The sequence below is a fragment of the Stenella coeruleoalba genome (assembly GCF_951394435.1).
Source record: "Stenella coeruleoalba genome assembly, chromosome: 18".
NCBI lineage: Eukaryota > Metazoa > Chordata > Mammalia > Artiodactyla > Delphinidae > Stenella > Stenella coeruleoalba.
The window spans coordinates 52,089,881-52,117,857 of NC_137164.1; the positions used below are offsets into that span (position 1 = coordinate 52,089,881).

Here is a 27,977-nt window from a genome sequence, read left to right on the forward strand (position 1 = left end):
GTGAGGGTTCTCTTTGGGCCTGCAGTTGGCTGTCTTCTTGTGGTGTCCTCACATGACCTCTTCTCTACATGTGTGCAGAGAGAGAGAGCTTTCTCGTGTCTATTCCTCTTCCTATAAGGACACCAATCCTATTGTATTAGGGCTTCACCCTTATAACCTTATTTAATTTTAGCCACCTCCCTAAAGGCACTATCTCTAAATACAGTCACACTGGAGGTCAGGGTTTTAATCTATGAATTTTGAGGGGACAGAGTTTAGTCTATAACAAATTATATCACATGAGCACAATTTATAGGAATTCATACTGCTGGCGGAGAGCATAAAGAAAACATGGTGGCTCATTAACTACTTTTTTGTTCTTTTGAATCTTATTTCTCTTTTGGCTACAATGATACATATAATAGATATTGGTAAATCTGATTTTGAAGAAATTGGACAGTGTTTAAATTATTTTTTCCCCAAAGCTAAACATACACATACTCAGGTGAAAATACACTTTTGGAATGTTTGCTGTTTTGGGTTTTCTCCATCAGTGCCTCCTATGTTTCAACAACACGACATGCTTGCAAAATGATAGAATGTTTATAGCACACTGAGATAAAAGAGTAAGGTGCTCAGGACTGGTGGCAGTCTGTCCTCTGCCCCAGACCTCACCTGTCTGCCCTAAGGGCTGAGGAGAGACATATCTCAGCCTGTCATTAACACATAGGTAGCAACCAGTTGGGAATCTCTACTGCTGTTTGGTAATATAAATTCTTTAGTTTAAATAGATATAAAATTATTTTTTGTTATGTGCTTTCCCTAACCTAACACAAATATTAGCCAGTTTGATACAGAGTGGCTATGTGCAATAGATTATTCTACAATGATGGAAATATCCTATCTCTGTTGTACAGTACGGTAGAGAGTAAACAAGCTTTATTTATAGTAGTGTCTCTTGAAGTTGTTTTGCAGGAAAGATGGGACCTAGTCTGTAATGTGAAGAGATCATTTTGTATGGGTAGTGATGATGGCTAGCATTTTTTTAGCAGTCACCGTGTGCCAGCTTCTGTACTATGCTTAAGCTCTTTACATTCTCACTTAATCCTCTTATCAATCTTGTGAAGTAGGTACTTAAAGATCAGAGGACTGTGGCTCAACAGAAGTCAGCAGTGAGTCCAGGGTCATATATCTAGTGAGTGAGTACGATGTGACTCAAACACGAGTCTCTTATTTCAAAATTGATTTTTCTGACTATCACACCATATAGTACAGTTTCCCATAAATGATCAAAAAAGCTGCGACTAGAAAGTATTAGGAAGGAAGAAATTAACAGGAGTAGGGGCATTACTTCGAAAAAATAGCCATTTCATTTAAACTTATCCTAAAATGTTTCCTCTTTGTCTTTAGAATTCTGAAAAACTAGAATTTCTCTAGGTAATTTACTTTATTCTCCCTGAGGCTTGGTTGGAGATATTTAGGGTAAGAGGCTGGGCACTGAACAAGATTTAGGTTCAAACTGATCTTTAGTTTTATTATTATTACTATTATTATTTTGATGATGTTGCTGTCTTGGACGTAAATAAGGTACTCTGATTATATCTCAAGGACCTATGTCAGAATGGTTTCTGCTATGAGAAATAGAAAACCCTTCAACTGTTTTAAATAGTTAGGAGATTATCTCACAAAACAAGAAGTCCCTGGATGAGCAGACCTCAGGCACAGACCATATCAGTGCTGTGGCTCTGCTTTGCTTTACTTCGGTTTTCTTCACTCCCCCACTATTTGGAGTGATGGTTTAATCCTCAGGCTGATAGCAAGCTCCCTGCAGCAGTTCCAGGCATTACAGTTAAACGTGATACCCAGTGGAAGAAGGGCCTTTTCTTCTATTCTTTTTAAAAAACTTTCATTGTAGAAATTCTCAAACTAGACAAGAGTGTAATAAACATCTGTGTATCCATCTCCCAGCTTCAACAATGATCAATTCAAAACCACTGTTGTTTTACCTATATTCCATCTTCCCTCTCCTTGCTGTGTTTTTAAGAATGTTTTTCAGAAGTCCTATTAAAAAAAAATTCACTGGCAAGGGATTTGGGCCTTCTGTGATTTTCCCAGACAGGACTCACCTTTGGGGGCTAAGTATGGGGTCCAGCCTTTCCTAAAAATACAGGCTCTAGAGGTCGGTGGGTTCCTGGGAAGGGGAACAACAGGTTTTGTTAGGTAAGAAGAGAAGGCAATGAACAGTATCTGCTCTGGGAACAATAGTTTATAATTTATTCGGCTCATCTTTAATATTGCTTTTTAATTTGGCTGGCTGATGATGGCTTAGACTAGAATTTTTGGGTAGGATCACATGGGAGCTACATTGTGATCTAATTTTTAACTGGTTTAAAAATGCAGCTTCAATAACAAATGTATGTATAAAAGAAAAAAAAATGCAGTTTCACCTTTTGGTGATAAGCTGTAAGGTATTGATTCTTGTTGACCAAACTGACAAGAAACCAAGCTTACCCACTTGTTAATGTATAGTAAATAACTAATACATTTGCAAAAGATAAACTATAGTCTATAAACAAGACTTAATTAGTACAGAATTAAGAGAAAGAACTGCTGTTTCCATTGAGTTATGAAGTATTATTGATGTTTATATTATGTCTCTGTTAATTTGTTTCCAAAGTGTGGTCTTTAAAAGAATTATTTCTCTTGCTTTCAGTGGCATTTATTTTCAACTGGCTTGGATTTTGTTTATCCTTCTGTATCACCAATACCATAGCTGGAAGGTATGGTGCCATCTGTGGATTTGGCCTTTCATTGATCAAATGGATCCTTATTGTCAGGGTGAGTGTCTTGATAGCCTCTATCACTTTTGTCTCTAAAATTAAAATACATAAAATTTCCTATGTGGTTCACAAATGTTCATTTTGTGTATATGAGCTCAATTATTTTGAGACTTATTCTTAACTTCTATCCTTAACTATCATAGTGAGCTCTGTGGTGTGGACATTTTATGACTGTATTATATGAGAGCTTGTTAGTATGTGGAAAGAAATTTTTGTTTGTTTGTTTTTAATTAATTAATTTATTTATTTTTGGCTGCGTTGGGTCTTTGTTGCTGCCTGAGGGCTTTCTCTAGTTGTGGTGAGCGGGGGCTACTCTTTGTTGTGGTGCGTGGGCTTCTCCTTGTGGTGGCTTCTCTTGGTGCGGAGCATGGGCTTTAGGCGCGTGGGCTCAGTAGTTGTGGCTCGCTGGCTCTAGAGCGCAGGCTCAGTAGTTGTGGCACACGGGCTTAGTTGCTCCGCAGCATGTGGGATCATCCCGGACCAGGGCTCGAACCCGTGTCCCCTGCATTGGCAGGTGGATTCTTAACCACTGCGCCACCAGGGAAGCCTCAGTAAGTGGAAAGGACTTTGAAATCGGATAAATCTGAGTTTGAATCTCATCTTTTTGTATATCAATGTTCTGACTTTAAGTTTTTAAATTGTTCTGAGCATTAGTTTCTTCATGGTAAGCTGATAATAGCTGCCATTCAGTATTTTTGTGAGGCATGAACATGACATATTGAGAGTACCTTGCTCAGTTGCTGCACAAGTATATGTGCTCAGTAAATCATGGCTGCCACTATTGTGATATAGTGTAGGTCTGCCTAAAATCAGTTTTAAAACATAAAAATTTCCATTGGTTAGTGAAATTATCATGGACTTAAATATATTCTCACTGTTTCTTTTTTATTTTTATTTTTTCTTTTTTGGTAACATTAAGAGCTAAAAAAGTACAGTACAGGCCTTTGAGGTGGTTATAAGAACTCATCTTTTTTTCCTTTACATTCCTTCTAAGCCTTTCTTCTCATTTTCCTGTTGTTCCTGGAAATCACCCTCTGTCTATCTCGTATCATTTACGAGGTAATGTGTAGGGAGATAACAAGAAGTCCTTTTCTTTCTCCTATCTCAACAGCTTTTCTAGCCCCCGAATAATTTTTTGTACCCGTTGTACAGGCAGTAGTATTGTTAACATAATCTTCCCCCAGCTCTTTTCCTTTGCCTCTTGAAGGCCCCTTTTGGCTCCTTTTTACAAAGCTTTTCTCCTGATTTCTTTAGGTAAGGCTAGGAAAGTGGCTTTGTTAATTAATAACTCTTCTTAAAAGTTACCCACACATTTAAATGCTATATACAACTAATAAAATACATACTTTCTACAAATCATATATATTTAAACATTGATTTCTAGTTGAATGAGTCAAGTCCTCCTGAAATTTTCAGTAGAATCATATACTAATATGTCGGCTTTTATTAAGTGCTTCACACACTTCAGTTATGCACCTACATTGTCAAATAGATTTAAAAAATTACCCATTATAAAAATATTAAAACTTTGAATTTTATGTGTTTCTTCATTATTTTTAAACTTATTTTATTACTTCCCAGGGTTTCAGTAATCTTCTCATACCCTGTCTCTGTTCAGACTAGATTATAGGATTTGGTTATTAAACAGTTGATTCTTGGTGGGACCTGTGGACTGGCTTCTTCTAAGGTGATTAAAACCTGAGCCATTGTAAGAACTGCCCCCCTGGCAATTACTTGTTTCAATTTCATTTAAAAAATGTAGAGTGGGTTCCCACCATTAGCATAAATCTGTTAGGTGTTATGGGGCATGCAGAGATAAAGAGACAGCCCCTGCCTTTGCAGAAGTTATTACTAGAAAATCTCGAAAGAGTTGGAACTAGGTAATGTCCAACCTTGGTTATGTTAGTAATAGAATTAATTACAATTATTCAAATGAGATTTCTTGTCTGAGTCACAGAACACAGAAAATGATTTGATTTTCTCAATTCTCCTAAAGTTATTGAATTGCTAGTATCATTCTACATTCATAAAAAAGAAATTAGTGCATTATATGCAACCTTTGCCTCTAGGATATTAGGGCCTAATTCTCTCTTAGAATCCCAGGTTGAGAAGGGGTTAGATTGTCTAGTAATCAACTCCAGTCACTGTGATAAGATGGGGACCTTAAATTCAAAGACTGGAGTTTCTCAACGTTTTGTAAGGTATATAAGAGTGTCAAGTTTAATCACTGGGACTGTTGAGTTTCCTTTTAAAATACCTTTACTGAGTTAAGGTTAATATTATACCTGTAGTGTATATTGAGAATTGATATAAGAGAAAGATTTTAAAAAATCTTTTGTTATAGGGCTTCCCTGGTGGCGCAGTGGTTGAGAGTCCTCCTGCCAATGCAGGGGACACGAGTTCGTGCCCCGGTCCGGGAGGATCCCACATGCCGCGGAGCGGCTGGGCCCGTGAGCCATGGCCGCTGAGCCTGCGCGTCTGGAGCCTGTGCTCCGCGGTGGGAGAGGCCACAACAGTGAGAGGCCCACGTACCAAAAAAAAAAAATCTTTTGTTATAAAATAACAGTAGCCACCATTCAGTGAGTACTTACTATGTTCCAGTCATAATTCATTACAGGCACTAAATTCTTTAACCCTGTCTGTATCGGTGATGCTGGAGACAAGCCAGCCATTTTATTGATGATGAAACTAAGAATAAAAAGTCTAATAACTTGCTCAGTGTCCCACAGTTTGTATGTGGATTTGGATCTAGCTTGATTTCAGTTCAGTGCCTCTTCTCCTAATTCTCTACTGCCTCTGTAACACTGTACTTTGACTTTTATTATAATGCTTAAGGCAATAAGTTTCCCTTGTAGTTCAATGCTGAGAGAAAGATTTTCTCCTGAAAGCCTGGTGTTTCCTTTTATTAGATAATAAGCAATTTATAAATTAACTGCTGCTTTTCTTTTTGTTTCTGAGCTGCTGTGAACCTCATATTTAGTGTAAATATCTTTAGCCCAGATTCTGATATTATTTTTAAGACTTTTGATGTTTCTGTTATTTGTTTTAAAAGTCATATATATTTTATTAAAAACTGACAAGTCTTTTAGAAAGTAGACAGGATGTAAACAATAAAATACTGGTGTCATATTAATAAAATAAAATCAGATGAATTTTTTTTTGTCAAATTTAAATCAGATAAATTCTTATTGTTGGTTAATTTATTTTCCAAAATTTGATTTCTGCAGCCTGCGGTTGACCAGTCAACATGAGTTATTTAGTTATTTTAAAAAAACCAAAAACACAGCTTGGCTCAACCCTATGACTTTTAGTATTTTGAAACACTTGACAACTTAGTAATGAACCCCAAAGCTTATTAGTTTATCCTTTTTACATGGTGAGTTTTTCTCTTTGACTTCAAAGTGAAGGTAATTCTATTCTTCACTTGGGAATAAATAAAGAATAGCTGCAGGTTCGTATTTTTGGTGAAGAATGACATTGTTCTTTTCTGGTTGCCTCTTGTCGGGTAATATTATATATTAAATATATTTTAAATATTAGAAATATATTTTTAAATATATTTAAAAATTAGAAAGTTAAAAATGTATTGCTTAGGTTCTTTATTCCTTTTGTTCTTATAATCTCTAAAACCTGTATGAAAACCTTTTATTTCTAATTATTAATCATTTGATTAAAAAGTAGTGTAGTGCTTTACTACTTTACAAGCTATATTCCCACAATTTTCTAGTTCTCCCTTTATTGTACATATTTTAAAGGTGTAGGAGTATGTGGGATTTGCATCTATGATGGTACTCTGAAATCTCTAATCTTTGTAATTTCTAAAACTCTAAGCTGAGAACCTAGATCATGGTTCATATATTGTAAATACTTCCTGTGAGAATAATTTAAAAGCTTTTAAAAACAGATTTAGATAACCTTTAGTGGATATACTTCCTCACTAGTAACATTACAATTTGTAAGCGTTTTTGTTATAACCACACCTATAAGATTTTTAAGCTTTTATGGAAATTACCAATGAATAGTTGGAAATAATAACCTATAAAGTTGGAGATAGATACATCTGAGGACAAATCTGCATTTAACAAACTCATTTTTAGTTAAATCAGATTCGGTTCAGAGACCAATGGAAACAGAGTAGATTAAATAAGCAGGAATATTAGACTGATTTAAAAAGAAAACTTTTCGAAGATAATAAATCATCATGTCCCTAGTCTAATCAAGAAAAAGATACCTGTGTCCAATATCATCAAACCCTGCCTTCCGTCTGCCTGTTCATATCCTCACTTCACAGAGAATATAAACTGTCTACCACGGCCACTAATAGGAACTGTTGAAATGCCGCTTCAAGGTTCATTTCGCTGTTCTCAGCTCACTGTTGGGAAATGAATGCTGGAGCATCTAGTTTGAAAATAAAAAGACTCTAATGAGTTGGGGGTCTTTATGTGCCTAGTATTCTTGGCAGTGATTAACAGTAGGGGGTGTATAGAAGGTCAAAAGCTCTTCTTTTTAGAGGTCAGCAGAACATCCCCATCTGATAAGATTAAACTAATGTGGCTTTTGGTGTTAATATCTAAAGCAGCAGGTTGCTGTAGTGTGTTTGGGATGGTAGTTGTGGCTTTGAGAGATTATGAAAAAAGAACTGACATGTGAACTCCTTAATGAGAAAATGTTGGATTCAGATATATAGCACTTATCTTTCTTCTTTACAAGCAGTTTGAAACTATTTTTTGTTTCTAAAAGATTTTGCATAAGTGTGTTTGCTGTTATTTTTTCTCAAATAATTATATGTGTATGTCATTAAGTATTTTTTTCTTTTCTGTTTTTCTTTTTGTGCTGTTTTAAGTGCTAAAGATTATTTGAGGTAAATCATTCTGAAACTAAGACTTATGATTTTCAAATTTAGGTACACAAATACGGTTAATATATTTATGTTCACTCCACAGTTTTCTGATTATTTTACTGGATATTTCAATGGACAGTATTGGCTTTGGTGGATATTTCTTGTACTTGGTAAGTTTATTCTTAATGCATTTCAGTATGACTAATTTGCATTTAGTTTAACTTTGATGTTTCCTAAAAATGTGAGATGTAAATATACTGTTTTGTAATTTATGTGGAAAAAATTTTTTCTGTTGTAAAATTCTCATATCCAAACACTTATATCATCTTTGCTATTCAGATAATTCTATGTAGCATTCTGGATTTCTGATTTAAAATTCAGAGCCTGTCAATTTAAAGAATCAGTGGTTGAATGATAAGTCAATCCTACAAAACTTGAAAATCCTAAAATGATTAAAAAATGTTACCTTCAGCATTTATTTTGGAAAATATACATGCATAATTTTCTTTTAATGATCGTAGGAAGTGTTGAGAGGAGGATAGTTGGATATTCTGTCCATTCTTTTATTTTTGGATCATTGAAACATTCTTTACACTTTGGAAGTGTACCCTGCATTAATCATTAATCAGTCAGGCATAAGGAAAGGCTTCATGCCTAATGATCACAGTACTTCTGTTGAGTTTTCTTCTTACAAGGCATGTCTTTTATTAATATTGATGAATTTTATGGATTTCCGATTTCCAATCCCTTGTGTTTTCCTCTTTAGATGTATGATAATTAAGTTAATCTTAAAATCACATGATACCTTTAATCCACATTTCAAATTTATTTACCGACATGAAGAATACATTTTGTTTCTTTTTAGGTTTAAGAGCCCACATTTCTCTAGTAACATAATTATACCAGAAAATAGCATTTCAGTAGGTGGCAGTGTTCTCCTTGAGTTTATATTTAGTCCTGCTGTTGCATCTTTTGGATCTTTGGGGAAACAAAATCTTAGTGGTCGGTTAAGGTCACTAAAAATCCTAGATTGTTTCTCTAATAATTATAATGAAATTATTCTAATGTTGTGATTTTGTTGGGGAGGCAGACTTGTACAAAAGTTTAGCCAGTTTTTTGTATTGGTAATTGTTTTCTGACTGATTCTGTGCTCATTATTGAGTTTCTTCCGTAAAAGTGAAAAAATTGATAAAGTCTTTTAGGTATTTAAGCATATTGAATGAGATACTTGCTTATAAATATTATTAGCGGATTGAGGAGCCTTCGGAAGGCAACTGTGAGACAGAGTAGAATGCAGAGGGCAGCCCCAGTTCCATATCAGAGCCATAATCTAGCATTTAGGGGAATGTGAAAACTTAATTCATGATCAAAATGTTCCTCTCACATAATACTCAGAAGAGTGTTGAGCACATCATAGAATGCTGAGAAACAATAGCTGCTGAGTGATCGGTTTCTAGATGTGAATTGGCTTATTTTGGAAAATGCCTGAGCAGAACAAAATATGTCTTAGAATCAGCAGCTTCATAGACAAAAGAAAGGATTTCACAAATAATTTTGGTGTACATTTTTCAGTAGTACTTTTATGTTTGGATCACAATATCATTATCTTTGAACAGCATCTGGAAGGGCATGAGGGGAGAATTCAGAGTGGGGGTCACAAGTGGAAAGAGGATATGGGAAGCAGATGGGATCAGATTTAGGTGAAACTTATACCACTTGTTTAAGTCATTATTTGTATATCTCTTCTATCTTTCCTTTCTAATTTATTATAACCATGCTTCTTATTTTAGTGCTTCGATTATTGTCTTAGAATTGGGTTACAAATTTGAGTTGAGACTTTACATTTTAAATTGACAGACTCTTCCTCCTGGTGAGGAAAGTTGCATGCGTACATATCTTTTGGTCCCTGCCCTCCCGCCCACCATTACCTAGTTAAAAATTTACTGGAGTCAATAAATGTTGCCCTTAGAATTGTATGCTTAAGTATATCAAAGACTTAGCTCTACTAATAATGGTAATGCTTTTTATACTTAGCTAATATTTTTCACCTGAAACTTTGAAGCATTTCACAGGCTTTGTTTAATTGATTACTAAAGATACCTGTGATTATTATAAATGATTATTAATGTAAATGATTATTATTTAAAAATACTATTTTACAGAGGAGAACACTGAGATAGATAGAAGATACATCTCAAATCATTTAAGAAATCACTAGTGGCTGCTTCCAAAGTCTTCTTTCTTGATTTTTCTCAACTTAATTTTTATTATAAATTAGTCTTTTATTACTTGAAAATAATAACTAATAAGTAAATTATTTACATAATGCACATATCTCTAAATACAAATCTTGCAGATGACAGGCACCTGATCTTGCTAGACAGGCTTGTTACTGGTTTTATCCCACAATTGTTAGCAATTACATGCATATGTTCTCTCTTGAATACTTTATATCAGTAAATATGTCTTAGTTTGCTTAGTAGTTATAGTAATTAAAAAGTTTGGTATAAAATGGGACTTCTATGAGTTGAATCAGTTTAAATGCATTAGGTAGCTTTGCTTTTTAAGAAATAATTTAGTAAGTGTGTATTTTTGTGTAATTTTGGATTTCCTGGCTGGATTTACTTTACTTTAGATACATCTAGGTGTAACAAATTGAAAGAATTTGGGGGTGGCAGTTAAATTTTATTATATTTCCTTACAATAGATTTGTCATTATAATGTAAAATATATTATGGAATGACTGTAATCCTACATGTTAAATTCCTTAGACCAAGAGGATCTTGTTTATAATTGTCTATCTAAAATGTATTGTGTCCCCTTTCTGTGTAAGAACATAACATATCTGTATTATTTCAACCTTCTCAGGCCTGCTTCTTTTCTTCAGAGGATTTGTTAATTATCTAAAAGTCAGAAACATGTCTGAAAGCATGGCAGCTGCTCATAGAACAAGATATTTCTTCTTATTATAGAGGTAAGAAATATTAATATATTAATTGTTTATTCCTTTTGTATTCAAATTCACCAGATGCATATTAAATGCTTAATGTGTACTCATGTTGTTTACTCAAATTCAGCATATTTAATAGATTTTTATACTGTTAACAGTCACTTACTGAAATTTAAGAAGTTGTGAACTTTTAAGATAACTTCCATTTTAAAAATTGAATTTCATACATTTTAATTTTTAAAAATGTATTATGAGTAAACTGAAACTTTAAATCAGACTTTTAAATTTCTTTTTAAAGCTTGACCACAGGATGTATACGAAGTAACCACCAGCACAGCATTTGAAAGCTTGAAAAACAAAATATGACAAAGCACTTACACAGAGAGAATGGGCATTTTGCATAAAACAGTGTGAAATTCACATAGATATCTGGTGGATAAAACAAACAAAAAAACAAATCTGATTGAAAAGCAACTTGCCATGCACTGATCTTAACAAACTGGATCAATGAATAAGAGTTGTGTGAAGAAAATAGGAGCTTTGTTACTATTTTCTTAATGTGTGCCAGTTTGTATCAACAACCAAGGCTGCAACTTGAATAAATGGGAATATAAAGAAATGAGCAGAGGTTGTCTTACTGGTTATCCAGTGAGTTTCTGGAGGCTGTGTCTATAGTAAAGGCATTTATTTATTGTGCAGCTAGTAGATCTTCACATGAAGAGACCTCATATCTCTACTCGCTATACTATTGATACTTTTAAAGCAAGTACCATACACTTCATTGATTTGAACTTTTAAAGTAGTTGAACCGCATAAGCAAAATGTCTACTAAAACACTTAACTTCTGGATGTATCTTTAAGTACAAAATGCTTCAAGTTGCTATGACTTAAGTATAAATAAATTGTATGGTTTGTGATTTGGTTGCTTAAATTTTATGCTTATATGAATTTTACGTAAGCTGACATGATTTACTTATTTCTGCTGAAGAGAACAATGATTACAATTGCATTTCTGGATTATATTTAAATATCACTTTAAATGTTCCACTAAGGTTTCTTCCTACCCCTAGAAGATGTCACATTTTCTCTTTAACTGGTAAAATGTCTTTACAAGCAGTGACCTTAAGAGTTTGTCGGCATTACCTGTAAGATAAAAGGCAAAGTAATTTTACTAACTTAAATGATATTCTGTGAATATTCAGTGTGATTACCTTGTTTGCATTTTCAAGAGTTTAAACTCTAATGTAAATATTTTCTAGATGGTTAGAAGCCTAAACTTTAGAATATATTTTGATATATGCTACCTTATGTCATTCTTATCAAAAGGATATTATATACTTGATGTAATACTGCTTATAAGATCGGTTTTCATTATGCTGTCGTTCAGATAATTGCAACTTAATACATTTTAAGGCTAATTCTTTTTGTCCCTAGACTGCATCGACCAGACATTCCTTTCTTGTATCAATGTGAAATTTCCAGATCGTCTGTAAACCTGCAACTTTAATAAGATAGAAGACTACTAAAAGCAGAAGACAAATTAGTGAGGAAAAGATAGAGCTTCATAACTGAATGGCAGAGTGGTTTATGCTTAAAAGCCATTTCTGTTCATTCTCTTAAATATTTATATTTCATTTGTTTTGCACAGTTGCATATGTGCCCATTTAAAAGATTTGGGTATACTTGAAAGAAACCATAAAGTGGGAGCAGTAAAGTGCAGTCACATTTGATTAATCAGTGTTTGATATAATTGAAAGAGTTGAATGATAAACAGTCTTCCAGCGTGTAAATGCCATTGACTTCTGACCTGACATTTAACATAATAAAAATGAAACTATTAACCATGTCAAATACTTTAGTTTCTGGCTCTTAGATTTATCTAGTAACTCTACACTTGAAACATCCTTTGTTATATATAAAGTTTTTTGAAACCTGCAGTGCTGATTATTAGGCTTTGTCAGATTGTTGAACCAATATTTACATCATTATTTAGCAAAACTTTCTGTAAATAACCATGCATAAATTACCTTCTGCATCTTTTTCTTAGAAATTGTGTCTAGATAGATATCTCTTCATTCATTTTAAATTAAGTGAACTTAATATATATAGAAAATTTGGGTGTTAAAGATAGTTTTAGGACAAATTTTAAGAAAATGTGGGTATGCCACATGTCCTTTATAAGAAAATCTTTTTTTTTTTTTTTTTTTTTTTAAAGGGACTTGACAGTTTTAGGGTTTCTCAAATGAGAAGTTTGGTTTTTAGCATTGTTCATCTTAGAGATTCTTGCAGGAAGAGATTGTATTAGATAGTATATTTATTTCATTTAAGACATTTTTGAAAATTAATTTTCTGAATAAGATACTCTCATTTGCATTTTGTCTTTTAAAAAGCCAATAAAAAGTATCTTTAAATATCATTGTAATATTTTTTCCTTTAGATGTTTAGTTTAATTTAGCAAATAAAAACTTGTGCTTTTAATAGCTTCTTGCTTTCTGATTGTAGGATTAACTTGTAAAAATCATTTCCTGAATTGAGATATGTGAAATATCTGTTTTCAAGTTATGGAAATGTGTCTGTGGAACATAGGGGTGTGAGTGTGTTGCGAGAGTGTGTGTGAATATTATTACAACTGGAATCTATTTTACATTCATAAGCTACTACATTTTACAAATCATTTTATGTCTCATCTGTTTTCTCTTCAGTTATATCTTTGCTTTTGAAATGCAACATTAAAAATAATGGGAATTATCTTTTAAACTTAAAAATCAGTTGATACACCTATATAGAACATATAAAATATATTGCTTGTTTATTATTAGACACTGACTACTAAAAGATACATCTAAAACTATTCAGGGTCATTTTTCCATTTCTGAAAAAATAAAATTTATTACGCTTTATAACTTTTTTTGTATTTCTCTGTATTTTCTGATTTATTTCATTGTCTTTGATAAATAAAACATGTTTTGTTTTGCTAATTGAGCCTCCTATTTTCTTGTTTTCCCTCATTTATTCTCCTCCCCTGCTAGAATTTTTATTGTTTGTTAAAGTACCTGTGTTACACCCATTGAAGTAAAACAATAGCCTGGGGTAAAGAAACAAAATGTTTGATTTAGTTGCCTGATTTGGAAATTAATTAAAGTTAAAATTTACTTAGAAGAAATGTGAACTCGTGCTAGGTCTCTTTATTGCACATTAATTTTCCTGTAGACCTGTACTTTGTTCTTTGTAATAGTTTTTAATGAAATTAAGCTATGATACATAGTAAGTTAAAATATCTAGATCATCTATCATACATCAATTTATTAAAATTTTATTTTTGTTTCTGTGGCGTTAATACTTAGTTTCTGCATGTGGATGTTGACCCAATGTCAAAACTTCACTTTTTGTTTTGATTTTTTTCCCCCCCCAAATCTGTAAGATTCAAGTGTGATGTTACCTGATCCTCTTTAATTGGTACAATTCATTGGTAGTCTTAAATCTCATCATCCAATCAGGAGAATCAGAATATTATTTTAAAAAACAACATTCTCTTCTGGATTTATCAGATCCTACATACTTCCCTTCATTTCCTGTGAGCTTGGACAGAATAGCTGCTGTTGTGTTTTGGAGATACTTAATTGCCTTTGCACCCTGCCTTAAAGATTGAAAATCAAAATCCTTGTTAGGGTGTCTATAAACAATTTTTGAATGAGTGTGAACTGGAGCTCGGAAGTTAATACAAAAAATATATTACATTATTTCTATTATATTTGAATAAGCTAGTTATGGCCAGAAAAATCCATTTTTATGTTTTTATGAAGTAAACTGAATTTAAGGTAAAAATACATTTTCTATATAGTGTGTTCAGGATACATCTTAGAAATTAAAAGACAAATTCTATTATAGTTGGTTAAAATGAAAATCTCTTTTTAACAGAAAAAAATACTAATCTCTAGCCTTTTGAGTCTATAAGCTATATCCCATGCCTTTGAAGTTCATAAATTTTAACCTGTTAAGATAATAATCACTAATATTTCCAGCAAAACCTCTGAAGACAGGAAAAGTGGAGTTCAGAAAGTCCAATTGGAGAAAAATTCAGGGTTTCTTAATTTAATATAATTTTTTTCAACTGGTCTATACTGTCCCCAAAAGCACAAAGGTAATGATAGTGCATCTGATACTGTATTTAACTAGAGTGACATATATATCCTGAGTTTGCTCATAACAGATCTGGTTATTCCTATTTCCTCACCTTATGTAGTGCCTCCTCTCTCATAAGTGTCCTAATTTGGAGGAGAAATTATATGATCACCCTGTATATAACTCTACACTGTGCTGAAAAGTGACTGCCTAAACCCACTGCCCTTTGAGAGAAGTAACTGCAGTATTAGGGCAGGAGTCACCTAATCAGCCCTGCCTAGACACCCGTTTTTTTGGCCTGTAGAACAGACATGGTACTATTTTTTTTTTCCTTTTTTTTTTTTTTTTTTTAAATAGAAGTTGTATTGGAATGATTCCGCTTATGGTCAATAGTAAACAGTGAGCTTTTTGTATGTTTAAACTGCTGTTAATTGTTATTTTAATTGTTTGCTATTTAATTCTTCAAATAGTCATGAAATATTAGTGTATTATATTCTAAAACCTCATTCTTGATAAAGTTCAACTGTTAGAGGATAATGTGCCATTTAGTATTGAATGTCCTTGCCCATATATAAAACATGTTTTATATGTGTTAATAAAGTTCAGTAAATGTGGAAATGTGAACCTGTCATGCATGTTTTTCAAAATCAGTTTGATTCACAATATATTATCGCCACCTTGGCCTCACAAAATGTTTATATGATCAAACTTATGTTACATGAAAACAACTGGCATGGAATTAGGTTGGAATGTGGGAACATCATTTAACTTGTCACAGTAATTTGTATGTTGGGAGATAGATTGCAGTTTAATTTTAATAAATGCAAAAGCATCAGCTTTATGAAGATAATTTATGTTTCTTTCTACTTTGCAAAAGATTAGTCGTCACCATAGATCAGACCTGCTTATGGGTGTGTGTTCTTATTTGGGACATATGGCCTAAAATGCAACCTTCCCTAAAATTATTTAGAAAAACAGAAAAAGCTCATTCCATACTTCGTAAAAGTTAAGCAGTTAAAAAGAAAATGTTTATTTTGAACTCAACATGTTTGCTTGTTTTCACTTTTCTTTCTTGATGTTTTCAACTTAGCTTTCTTTTTTTTGTTTGTTTTTGTTTTGAGAGATTAAGCTACCTGCTTCTAAAAAACCCACTTAGTTTTCATGGAAACCATTAAAAAAAAATTCAGCAGCTAAATAGGGAAGAGATAGGGTTATTGCCCCTTTAACAGCTGAGGTTATAGCAAGCCCAGATCACACACTGGTTCACATAATCTTGGAGGTGGTTTTCCTCTCAAGCTTGCAAAACAAAAAGAACAAACAAACCCACTTTATTACTTTCCTACTCCTTCGTGTTTGTTTTAATTAAATCAGTGCTTTACCTTTAGTGACAGCGAGAAGGGCCACAGACTATCCTTCCTTAAAGCAGTTTCTTTTCTTCTTTTAGCTTTACCAGAAGCATAGTGAGATCAGCAAGTACAACAAAAGTTTGCCCAAAGCTCAGAAGCAATCTGGAGGACTCAGAATGTGAAAAGTAACAAATAACCTTGTTGGAAAGATGAACTCTTCAGAGGTATAAGAACTGTACTTGTGCATAAATCCCTAGTGTGGAAATATGTTATTTCGTTTCCATCAAACTTAGTTTTCTCAGCCATGTAAATTCCTGCATAGTGATTTGGTTTGACTAACTATGGCATTTGGGCTGTAAACCTTTAATTCCCATTTTATTCATTCAGAGAGAAGACCTAAAGACCCTTAATTGCTGGCAAGCATTGGTGACCACTCATTCTAATATAATAAAGTGTGAAATATCACTTCCTAAATCCAGATTTTTAAAATGATGAGACTGTGGAAAGCGTCAGTTCACTGAGGTTTATGAACCTTCTTTTTTCAAACGGGATAAAATCAAACAAAAGTTTAATAACATGTATACGTGGGAAAGACCCAGAAAAACTGAGTAACTCGCCAAAATGGCTGAAACCCTCACCTTAAATACCATTTTCAGCTGAGAGTTATGAACTTTTAAGAGACAGCTGGGTCGTACATATCCCTAATTCTACAGGATCTCCAGAGGTGAATTTTTGATTGAATGATTCTTTGAATATCTCTAGAGCTGTGATTGTTATTCAATATGGTGCATTATAGTCAACTGGGAATTGGGGGGAAATTAACATCCCAGCCTCAATTTCCAGAGGTTCCAGTGCAATACATCTGCCCTGTGACAGCACATTTCCTTCCCATAGTTTGAAGTTGTGGATTTTGGTCTAGTAGTCCTGCTGATGCCTCTCTTATCATGTGTTTCTCTCTATATCTATCTCCTTGTGTACAAGTGATAGGAAGTTACAAGTGTTAGGATCAAGACATAAGTCAGACTTTGCAGGGCAAGGAAAAGGCACGTAATACAGATCTCAAACGGTTAATGAGCATTTCTGGAGTTCTTGCTTCATGACCTCTCTCACTGAGAGCCTTCTGGTTTTCCTGCCTTTAAACACACAGCGTGGCTCTCCGCAGGGCTGTATCTGCAGGGCAGTGTGGGAGCGTTGGGACAGAATAGAACTGTTTGTGCTGAGAAGGCAGTTACTTTCTCCATAATCCTGTAAAGCGAGCAGAATTGGATTAATTACCATATAGTTGATTTTTCTCGCCTCAAAAAAGTATAATGTTTTTCCACTAGTATCTTCCCCGCTCTATCCTTGAGGAGCCTGTGGATGACTAAGAGAGGGAGCTTCGTGTAACAGAAAGACTGGGTTTTAGAGCTAGATTACCCCCGGACTCAAATACCAGCTCTCATGCAAGCTCAGGCAATTTGCTTAACCGACACACCTCAGTTTTCCCATCTGTTTGTTGGGAAGCACAATATGTACCTGAGGATTAGGTGAGATTTATGCCAAAGAAAAAGGTAGACACTACATCTTTCGGCTCAGTGTGTTTGCTGACTGGGCTGCCAGTTAGTGTTAGCAAATGCCTCCAGGACCTGAAGTAAGCCCTTGCCTGATGTGGGCATTTTATCTGCCAGTCCCTTTGGAAAGGGTGATTATAGTAGCATCACGTTGATCGAGTGCTGGCTCCCTGTATCTCCTCTGTGGCAAGTGGAATTAAAGCAACAGTTGCCTAGATGACCATTGATTTTAAGGGGCCCAGTTATGCAAAGAGTGGAAGCGCTCCAACTGGTGGGGCAGAGGAAGCGCACACACGTCTCTGGGCTGAAGCTCGGAAGCCTACAGGCCAGTCCCCTCAGAGTTCCGCTGTGAGCTGATGAGATGCTGACACTCTATCATTGGTGACTCATTGCTTTTGCTCAGGGAGCCAGTGCACTGAAATCCTGGTTGGGAAGTGAACAGAAAATAGGTTGGTGGGCAGGTGGTTTCTGATTCTAGGATAAATTACTTCACCAGCTTTCTCTTATGAATGATGGGTTCTTAGTCTTGGATTTATTTATTTTTTTAATGTCTATGACTTTGAAAGGGAAACACATAGATTGGAGCTAAGTCCCTTGGACTCTACCGTGATCGTAGTTGGGGTGAGATGTTTTTGAGTGTCAGTTCATAGTTCTTGAAGGGATCATGCTGTTGCCGCCACATGAAATCCATCTCCTGCCTTATTCCTCTTCCCATCTTCTTCAAAAAGAGCTTAAGTTCTCTCCTGCCCTGACTCTGGTCCTCTTGGTTCTTAGACCCCTCTATTATTCCCGTCAAGGCATTTATGACACTGCGCCATCACTGTTGATTTTTGTGTTTCTGTCCCCAGTGGTGGATATTTTCTCGTGTTCAGCTTTGCTTGCCTCCCCAGCACCTAGCACAGATCTTGACAAATTGAATGAATGGATGGCTGGGGTGGGTGGCATAGCTGCTAGGGCCGGGATCTGTGTGTGTCCCTGGGTATGTAAGATGCTTTCTGCCCTTTAGCTCAGAGGCTAATGGAAGCAGATTTATAAACCGAAAAAGGTGCTAACGTGAGATAGATGGGAACAGACATCATGGGTCTGAGTAATTGATCTCTGAGAGAACTAGGGCACCCTTCACTGCAGAGATGACACTGGAACTAGACCTTGAAAAGATGGAAGTGTGCAAGTATGTTTAAACATTTCATGTTACCATCTCTTTGCTCCTCCTCAGAAGGAACTAATTGTCTCTTCAGTTCCCGTGATACTGCACCTGAACCTCTTCACCTTCTACTCTGGGTCGGAGTAATTTGCATTCATGCCTAGTCACTTCCGCTGAGGGTAGGATCCAGGCCCAGTGTAACTTCATAGTCCAGTGTGCCCAGCACACGGTTACACCTTTAAAAAGTCAAGTCCGAGATTCTCCACCTGTCGTTGGAGCCATTCACTTTACCGCTTGACATATTACTAACTTCAGAAGCCAGGAGTAGTATAAGCACCCTCTTCTCCAAATATACGGGTACAAGAAATATATGGAATCAATTGTGATATCTCCTTTTCACATATCTCTCAACTCCCTCTCCCTCTCCAGAAGTAACCACTGTTAACTATCATATACTCTCACAGACATTTTCCACATACATTATTTTACTAGAATGGCCCTGTGTTCTGTGATGTCACCATGACTTCTAATTTCATCAAGGTGAGATGTTCCCAGGCACAATGTTGGAGAGAATGTGCCTTTTTCTCTATATTCCAGGAGGCAGCTCTCAGGGGAGAGTATTATTTCTTCCTGCGAATGTAGTTTACTCCTGAGAAACCAAGGCTTATTTCCGTGGTCCTTTAGTCTCTAGATGAAGGGTGACTTGTGGCTTCAAGGCCTTTGGGAGCTGGGCTGCTCCGGGATCAGGTATTTGCAGCATTTAAATGTCCTTGTCTTATGATCTCTTACAGCTGTTTTGGTGAGAAATTCTCTAGAACCAGGTTATTAGGTGGAAAGGGGTTGGGGTTGATGAGGATAACCAGCCTGGGTAGGTTTAGAGAAGAACAAAATGATTCTGGGTTTAGAGTTAATTTTCCTTGCTTCATTACCAAAATTGTGTCGCAGGGTTCTCTGACTAAAGCAACAGATATTTAAAGCCCCTCCTTTCCTTTTCCCAAATTTTTCCTGCCTTGGGCTCAAGTGTGACATCTGGAGCTTAAGCAGCTATCTTGTGCCATTGAGGCAACAGTTGGTAGACTAAGTATGTAGAGTGGTAAGGAAGGAGGAGCCGTGAGGTTCCCTGACATCATCGAGCATTGCACCAGCCCTGGACCCACCTACCTTCCAACTTTTTGCTCAATGAGAAAAATAAATTATTTGCTTGGTTGTTATTAGTCAAGTTTTTTACTACTGATACTTAAGAGCAATTCAAACTGATACACAGGCATAACTATCTGTTTCCCCAAAATTGATGGGAGAACTGCTCAGGCCATCAGAAGCCACCAACATGAAAAAGAAGTTAGAAGTCTCGCATGCCCACAGGGTTACTGACCATCCAAGCTCCTTGCACCTGGTTTATTGATTGTCAGTCAAGTCATTGCAACAGCAGTGTGAAAGCAGTGGGTTTACATCTGCTTTACTCTGCCCCTTCATTCTCTTGATTTTCCAGTTGGGAGCCCCACAGAGTGATGAACTTCTCAACAGTTGCTTCTAGAGCTGGGCTTAGTGGAAATGTCAACAGCAACAATTTATCCACTGTCTCAAAGATCATTCAGTGCTACCCACACTGGCCATCAACAAAACCTTGCCAGGGGAAGCAGGTGCCATTTTCAAATCTCTGCTTGGTAAAACAACAAACGGACATGGCCAGCTGAAATAGGCACTCCCTTTACAGTGATCCAGCTCCCAAATGCGTGATCTCGGTTTTTATTTTTAGAAATGAAACGATAAGTCTGATTCTTCTTTTGAGTCAGGAGGGTTCTAGGTAAAGACCCTGCTGCTCATACGGGCCTAAAGAAAACCCACAGTCTCCACTCTCACCTGCCCTGGTTCTGCCCTCCGGTCTAGTGAGAGGTGGACACTGAGCTTCACGGGTTGTCCACACCAGGAAAGCCTTGCACAGATGCCTCCCCATAGTGGGTTTGCAGTGATTACTGCGGCTTTGAGTGCTGCCTCATGCTCCCCCTTAATTTTTTTTTTTTTTTTTTTTTTTGTGGTACGCGGGCCTCTCACTGCTGTGGCCTCTCCCGCTGCGGAGCACAGGCTCCGGACGTGCAGGCCCAGCGGCCATGGCTCACGGGCCCAGCCACTCCGCGGCATGTGGGATCTTCCCGGACCGGGGCACGAACTCATGTCCCCTGTCCACTGGCAGGCGGACTCTCAACCACTGCACCACCAGGGAAGCCCTTCCCCCTTAATATTAATCAGAAATACATTTTTCCCCACCCCAAATTCTCTTCCCCAGACAAAAATAATTTTTACCAGAGAAAAGTTAAAGCAATAAGATATAAAGAAGCCCTACAGAGATAAATACCTCTTGCCTGCTCAGGGTCCAGATTCTGAAACTGACCACACTCTCAACTCTGGGTAGAAAAACCCTGGGACTGTTCACACTTCCTTGTTAACAGTGATGACCTCTTCCCTGCCTTTCTCTCCCCCTGTCTCTTCTTTGTTCTTACCTCCCTGACTTCCTGACCTTTCTTCCTTTCCCCCTCCTCTCTTACCATTTCTTGGCCAACACAAACCTAGTTTATCATTGTCTGAAGGCAAGAGTAAAGGCTGAATATAAAATATTCTGCAAGAGAAATTACTTGTAATGTGAGCGTCATCCTGTGTATTAACTTCAGCCATTCATCTACAGTTGACAAATCTCTGGGTCCTCAAATTCTGGGAAAATGTTTCCAATAATGCTAATATCTTACATGTTTGTGAGTTTTTGTTTTTTTTTTTTTAAGATTCAATGTGTACTTTTGGAAGGGGTGGGAGGTCACCACTTTTGATGTTTCATCTGTGTGGAGGGAATGTAATTGGTATAACTCCTGACCTCGTCCACCTCTTTATTAGCTCTTCCCCAGGGGAATAATTTATTTCATGGGTAAATCTGAAATGTAAATACCTGGGTATGCTCTGCTCAACTTGTCTTCTTCCTCTCTGCAGCTAGTGGTTCACAGGAATTCCAGTTGTGCCCTGTTCTCCAGGGATGCTCTGTTCCACCCCTGCCCAGGGAAGCCAGCCACGGTCCAGTACTACCTGGGGAGAGTACATCTGCCCAATTCTGCCCAAATCTGGGGTTCCTCAGAAACTCACAATATACATCCCATTAGGTCTGCTGTTGACTAGATGTCCCATTAGCTGTCTTCAATACACATGCCTCAAACGCAAGATTATCTGAATTCTTATATTTGAAGTCTTTTAGGGCAGGATTTTTGGACAGATCCAGCAGGCAGAAAATCAGTAAGAACAGAGCTGAACTCAGCACCACCACCAATCAACTGGATATGATTGATATCATAGACTACTTCATCCACAACAGCACAATACACACATTCTTCTCAAGTTCACATGGAACATTCACCAAGGTAGACCACATTCTGGACCACAAAGCACACCTCAAAAATCTAAAAGGATAAAAATCATACCATGTTTGTTCTCATACCATGGTGGAATTAAACCAGAAATCAGTAACAGAAAGATAACAGGAAAATCCTAAAATATGTAGAGATTAAACAACACACGTCTAAATAACACATGGGGGTCAAAGAAGAAATCTCAGGAGAAATTTAAAAATATTTTGAATTAAATGAAAATGAAAACACAAGTTATCAAAACTTGTAGCAAAATTCTGATGCAGATGTAGTGAAAGCAGGAATTTTAGTTGTATTTAGTGGGAGGAATAGGGAAAGTATGTTTACTCCATCTTCCTACAAGCTGGAGTCCTCAGCTGAAATCTTTTAGGCAGTTTTATTTTATCTAGAACAAAATCTGAAGAAACTGTACCATTTATGAGATGACCACAATTTACACTCAAATTCCATTTAACTTCAAAGCCCAAATATTTTGCTCTCAAAACACTTCTGACCAAATATGTGAAAGTCTATCCTAGGTAGGATTGCATTAAATCTATATAGATCTAGTTGGGAAGAACTGACATCTTGATAATATCGAGTCTACCCATCCATGAGCATGGAAACTCTCTCCATTTATTCAGTTCTTCTCTGATTTCATTAGTCAGAGTTTTGTAATTTTTCACATATAGATCTTGCACATATTTTGCTAGGCTTGTATCTGAACATTACGTAGAACATAGCTAACTAAGAAAAGGTGGAGGGAAGAAGGCAGACCAGCCAGGAACCTTGGGACCAAGGAGACAACATGGGGGTGAGTTCCCTGAGTTTTCCTTGCTTTGTATATCCCAGACATGGAGCCAAAGAAGCCAGCATCCCGGAAACACTAAAGGCCACAGACACAAACAGCCCCCAGCAAAACTCTGATCTCTCTACAAAGGACCAGGAAAGGGCCAACCTAACAAGACAGAAAACTGTTAGACAATAGCCACTCTGCTGCAGCCAAACACACAGAATATAAACATGGTTTCATTGCTACCTTCACCAACGAAGTGAGGAGTCTAGACGTCCATGCTTGCCAGGCTATAACGAGGCACCCTCCCTCCACTGGGCTGAGAAGGCCAGGTAGGGAGCTTGCACTTGGGTGTCAGAAGAGGCCTAGAGGGGAGTTAGGACTTTCGCCATCCAGTGATAACAACACCACCCCTCCTCAGGGTTAGTGGACACCATGTGAGGAGCTGGAATAACCTTCCCTCCTCAGCAATAATGAGGGGGCCCCCTCCTTGGATGTCAGTGCAGGCCAAGCGGGAGACCTGGGCTTCCACTCTGCCTGCAGTAACAAGGCAGCAACTCCTTTTCCTGTCCAGAGAAAGCCCTCTAAAACAGAAGGTACTCATTAAGATCCAGTCTCAAAACATAATGTGAAACTTCCAGGTTTCATTCAAAAATCTCTTGTCATATAACAGGGATTTCAATTGTGTAGTTAACTAAAAATCTAAACCAGGAAAACTAATGTCAAGAAATTCTCATGTGACTGTTCAAGTAAGTATGTAATCTTATAAATCATTTAGAGTGAAGAAAAATCCAAGCAATTTTAGTCATTGGCTATTTATTTTAATGTATCTCAAGAATGTTAATAGAAGCAGATAAAGCCTTATGATTATTAAGCCCTGAACTTGATGCTGTGTGGAAAGTATAAGAGCCAGAGCCCTCCCTGGTGATGGGAGCTTGGAAGGGGAATTCTAGGAACAAGGTTACCCAGAGAACTATGAAGTAGTGACCTTGAATTATGAGACTAAAGAGTCCAGAGGTACAGTGGAGCCCATAAACTGAAATTTTTCTAAAAATACCTGGGAAATAAAGCTAGCAAGATTCTTGGAGGTAGGAATCATTTTTAGCTTTTACTGGAGAAGTGTTTTATGCTTTCCTAAGGAAGCAGATCATCTATTTAGTTGCCCATGTCCATAAAAATTAAAAATGCTTTAAAAAATCTTAGATGTTTCCATCTCTAGTGTATATTGTTGTTGATTATGCCACAGATTTGGGGGTGACTTTTGAAAATCTTTAAAAATGGAAAAGATGACATTCTTAAGTAAAGAAAATAAAAAGTACTGCTAATTCCTTAAGTAATTTATTGTACATCCCTCTTCTCCTCCAGGTCCAGCATTCTTTAGCATTCACATATCTGTAAAAGGTGCATGAGAAATGAATAGTTTGTTGAATTGTGTAACCGAGTTTGTCTTCCTTTGATTCTTGAGTGTGTTTACTTAAGGGTAAGGAGTAGCTGAATGTTCATTGAGGAGTTAGAGGGGTATTTGAAAGAGCAATGGTTTACGTAAGCTTTGGGTTCTGCCGACGCTTCTGCCCACCCAGAATGCTCTATAAAACCCCGGGATGAGCCTTCCTGCATTTACCATATAAACTTTAATGAGTGACCTATTTGCAAAACTTGAAACTTTCTTCTTGTAACTTCTTTTTCCTTGTATTTCCCCTGCTGAACCTTACCAAATCTCTCTCTCTCTCTCTCTCTCTCTCTCTCTCGCTTTCTCACACACACACAGACACACACCATACAGCATAAAATCTTAAGTAAAAAGCCAAACCAAAACCAAAACATACAACCTCCCCCCTCCAAAAAAAGAAAAAAAACACCCAGCATTCACAGCAGCAGTCTACAGCACTTTTGTACTGTGATTTCAGAAAGAAATTAATGAGGCACATTAATTTTTAAAAATAGTATCTACTTTAGCGAACGTGGGCATTCTAGACATAAAACAAAAGCTTCCTATTAAATGCTAGAGATTACCTAATTGTCGAAGTAAGGACAAAGTGATACATAATGATACTTAGAAGCAAAAGGAATAAAGACTTAAAGTTTAAATGTTGATTTAAAGTAAGCTACTAGAACGCATTAATGCTATTCTCCATCCTTTAAGACAATTTTACAAATAGAGGAAATGTTTTATTACTTGTTCACACAAAGCAAATCCACCCAACCCTCAGTGTTTTTTCCTTCTCATTGTTTGCTTTGTCTTTCCTCTGGAATCTACATACAAGATGTAAACTAAATTCAAATCTGAATGAATGAAGACTAAAATATGAAAAAATGATTATTCAATTATGTTGAATTAGTAGATCAGTCATTATTACAACTCCCCAAATGTGCACATTTATGACAAAGAGCAGCACAATAAAAACAGGGTACTTTGAGATTCTTTTTGTTGTTGTTATTGTTCTTTAGATACTTTTCAACTATTGAAACCCCAGCAAACAATACCAGTATAGTTTGAATGTGTCATTAAAAGCTCTAATGTTCTGAAGAAAACTCACTCTTTTTCCACATACTCTTTAGAGAATAAGAATAAATACTTTTTCAATGAGAAACTCATGTCCCCTATAATTAGAAAACTTCAGTGCTCTTTTAAAAAATTGCAGCAAAATTTAATATCATTTTATAAATTTTTGAAAAAAAAATCACTCCTAATCTCATTACCTTAATACAATTTTCATTTTGACACTTTCCTCCCAGGTCTTGACCCCACGCAGAGTTGCCACAAATTTTCAGGCAAGTTGTGTTCTCTTTTTTTCTAAAATAGGTTTTACCCTAAATTTTATTTCTATACAATTGTCATAATTGTAATTTGTAGTAGTTTTAATAATCTCATTTATGGGAATTTATCACGTGGAAAAAATTCAACTGAAGAAAAAATTCTTTATACAGACGTTCACGACAGCTTTATATGTAATAATTAAACGATGAATACAATAATTGTCCAGCAGCGGTAAATCACAGCCTATAAACTGTATGGAATATGACATCAGTGCTTTTTCCAACAGTAGCCAAAAGGATGAAGATTCTGATTATGGTTCTTTGGTCAGCTCCAGGGACCCTAATGGTCAAGCTGACTGTCACAGCAGGCTGAGTAATCTTACGGCAGTGCCTTGTGTGTTATGTCTCGAACAAAGAACTTCACTTGACAGACAGAATGGGAGGAGAAGAGTAACGAATAAGGGAACCCCAAGGATGGCCCAACCATTCATTGGCATGTAGAGCAAAAGAGAAGCGAAATTTGCCCCCAAATTTGGCAGTGCTACAAGCAGAAATGAGTTGACAAGTTGTAGACTTTATTCTTTCCCATCAAGCTCTTATATAAGGAAGCACTATTGTGGTGAGCTGACCTAGGTCACCTGGCTCTGAAATCCAGGATAGGAGAAAATAACCTGATAGGAAAAGACACTGTGTGGAGGGACTGTATTAAACTGCATTGAAACCCTGGATGCAGGCAGCCTGGGTAGGGCTGTTCCCATATAGGGCAAACTATTCAGCTCCCAGTGCAAACTGGAAATGTTCTTCAACAGAAAGAGGCAAGGTTGTGACTAATGCCCATGTTACTGTTGCAGTCCTGATCTACATCCACATCAGGACTACGTCAAATTGGCCGGGCAAATTGGAACTTTGGATTTTTGTTGGATAAGGTTGTCCCGTTGGAAATATACTTAAGAAATGTTTTAACTTAACATCATATCTTTAACAAAGAACCCTCACAATATGTCAAAATTAAACTGAAAATAAATCAGGGTTTTCATGAATAGGTTTGCTGTTCATCAATACATCATCAATAAATGTTCTATTTCACTTATTTAAGATAAGTTAAAGGAAAATGTCTTACATTTTCTCATACTTATTTTGAAATAAGATATCAAAATAATTGCAAACTTTTCTTTAGTGTAACGAGATGATAACCTAAAATATTAACCTATACTTCTTTCCTTGATCTGCCTGTGAGCCATACCATGCGTTCTCTAGCCAGGCAGCAGGGAAGGTAGTACTAAGTGTTCTCAGCGTCTGCTTATTAGAACAGCAATGCCAGGACTATCAAGTAAGGGTCTTGAGTAATAAAAAAAAGTCAATTTTAGTTTCATGTTCTCAAATGTACATATGACATTCATGGCAGGGACAGTAGTTGAAGATAAAAAATTTTGAGTTGTAAGAAAATCAGTGTCAAAAATCAGAACTCTGAAGGACCCAAGTATAATAACCCTGTGACACAAACAAGAGGCATAGAAGAGTATTGGACAGATCCAGGTAACGCCCCAGCCCCATGACTAGATAAAGTTGCTACAGTTGGGGGAGATGAAGAGAGTCGATAAGAGAGGATACATGGTGAGGGGATACATGTAGTTGTAGTTCATTCCTTGATGTTTTTTGCATCAGTCTCTCTTTTGTTGAGGTGTGCTACTGCTTTGGAGTTTTGGTTGCATTAAGGATCTATGTCAGCGTGCCATTGTACACTTTTCTGTATGTTTTCTATATATTTATTTTACGTTTGTATATATTGTCTATTGTTTATAAGTATTTTGCCCTCTGTCTCCTCCCTTCCATCCACTCCCTTTAATGCCTGGGCCTTCGGCCTACAGCCTCTTATGGGCTCACTTTCTTCCTCTGTGGCTTCAGCTTCCAGAGACAGGAAACGAGAGGGGTTCCCCTAGTGTGCTTTAAAACCTCCCTAGAGGTCCCTCAGAGATTTGCCCTCACATTTCTTTGTCATTCACAAACCAGTCACTGACAAAGGCAATCTCATTATCACAGCAGAGGCAGAATTACCCAGCTTCCCCTGAAGCATATGGCTTCCAAATGCAGACTAAGGCAATTCTCTCTCAGAAGGAAGTGGAATAAGAAAAGAGGGCACTTGCCACACAACCAAGATTATGGTTGCGATGAAATGATGTGAGATATGTGAAAGAACAAAAAATGTTCTTATAGGTTGAGAACTTTGAAGCGTAAAATACAGGATATTTTCTAACTACTAGCGTACCCAGGTT

General features: G+C 36.5%; 1 protein-coding gene across 3 annotated transcripts in view; it reads left to right on the forward strand.

Annotated features, from left to right (window-relative positions):
* The window catches only part of NDFIP2 (Nedd4 family interacting protein 2), a gene marked incomplete at its 5' end in the record, with an annotated part of 66,285 nt that extends 47,185 nt beyond the window's left edge, over positions 1-19,100 (forward strand). Inside the window, 4 exons of one of the 3 annotated variants that reach the window (XM_079902536.1) lie at positions 2,693-2,817; positions 7,763-7,829; positions 10,528-10,633; positions 16,176-19,100. In XM_079902536.1, the coding sequence (XP_079758662.1) occupies positions 2,693-2,817; positions 7,763-7,829; positions 10,528-10,631 (296 nt within the window). In that variant the 3' untranslated portion in view covers positions 10,632-10,633; positions 16,176-19,100. Of the gene's footprint in view, positions 1-2,692; positions 2,818-7,762; positions 7,830-10,527; positions 10,634-10,907; positions 12,024-12,043; positions 15,718-16,175 lie in introns of those variants that run through there. The other 2 variants (XM_079902535.1, XM_079902537.1) reach the window with 2 other exon arrangements.
* Positions 19,101-27,977: the final 8,877 nt, after the last annotated feature.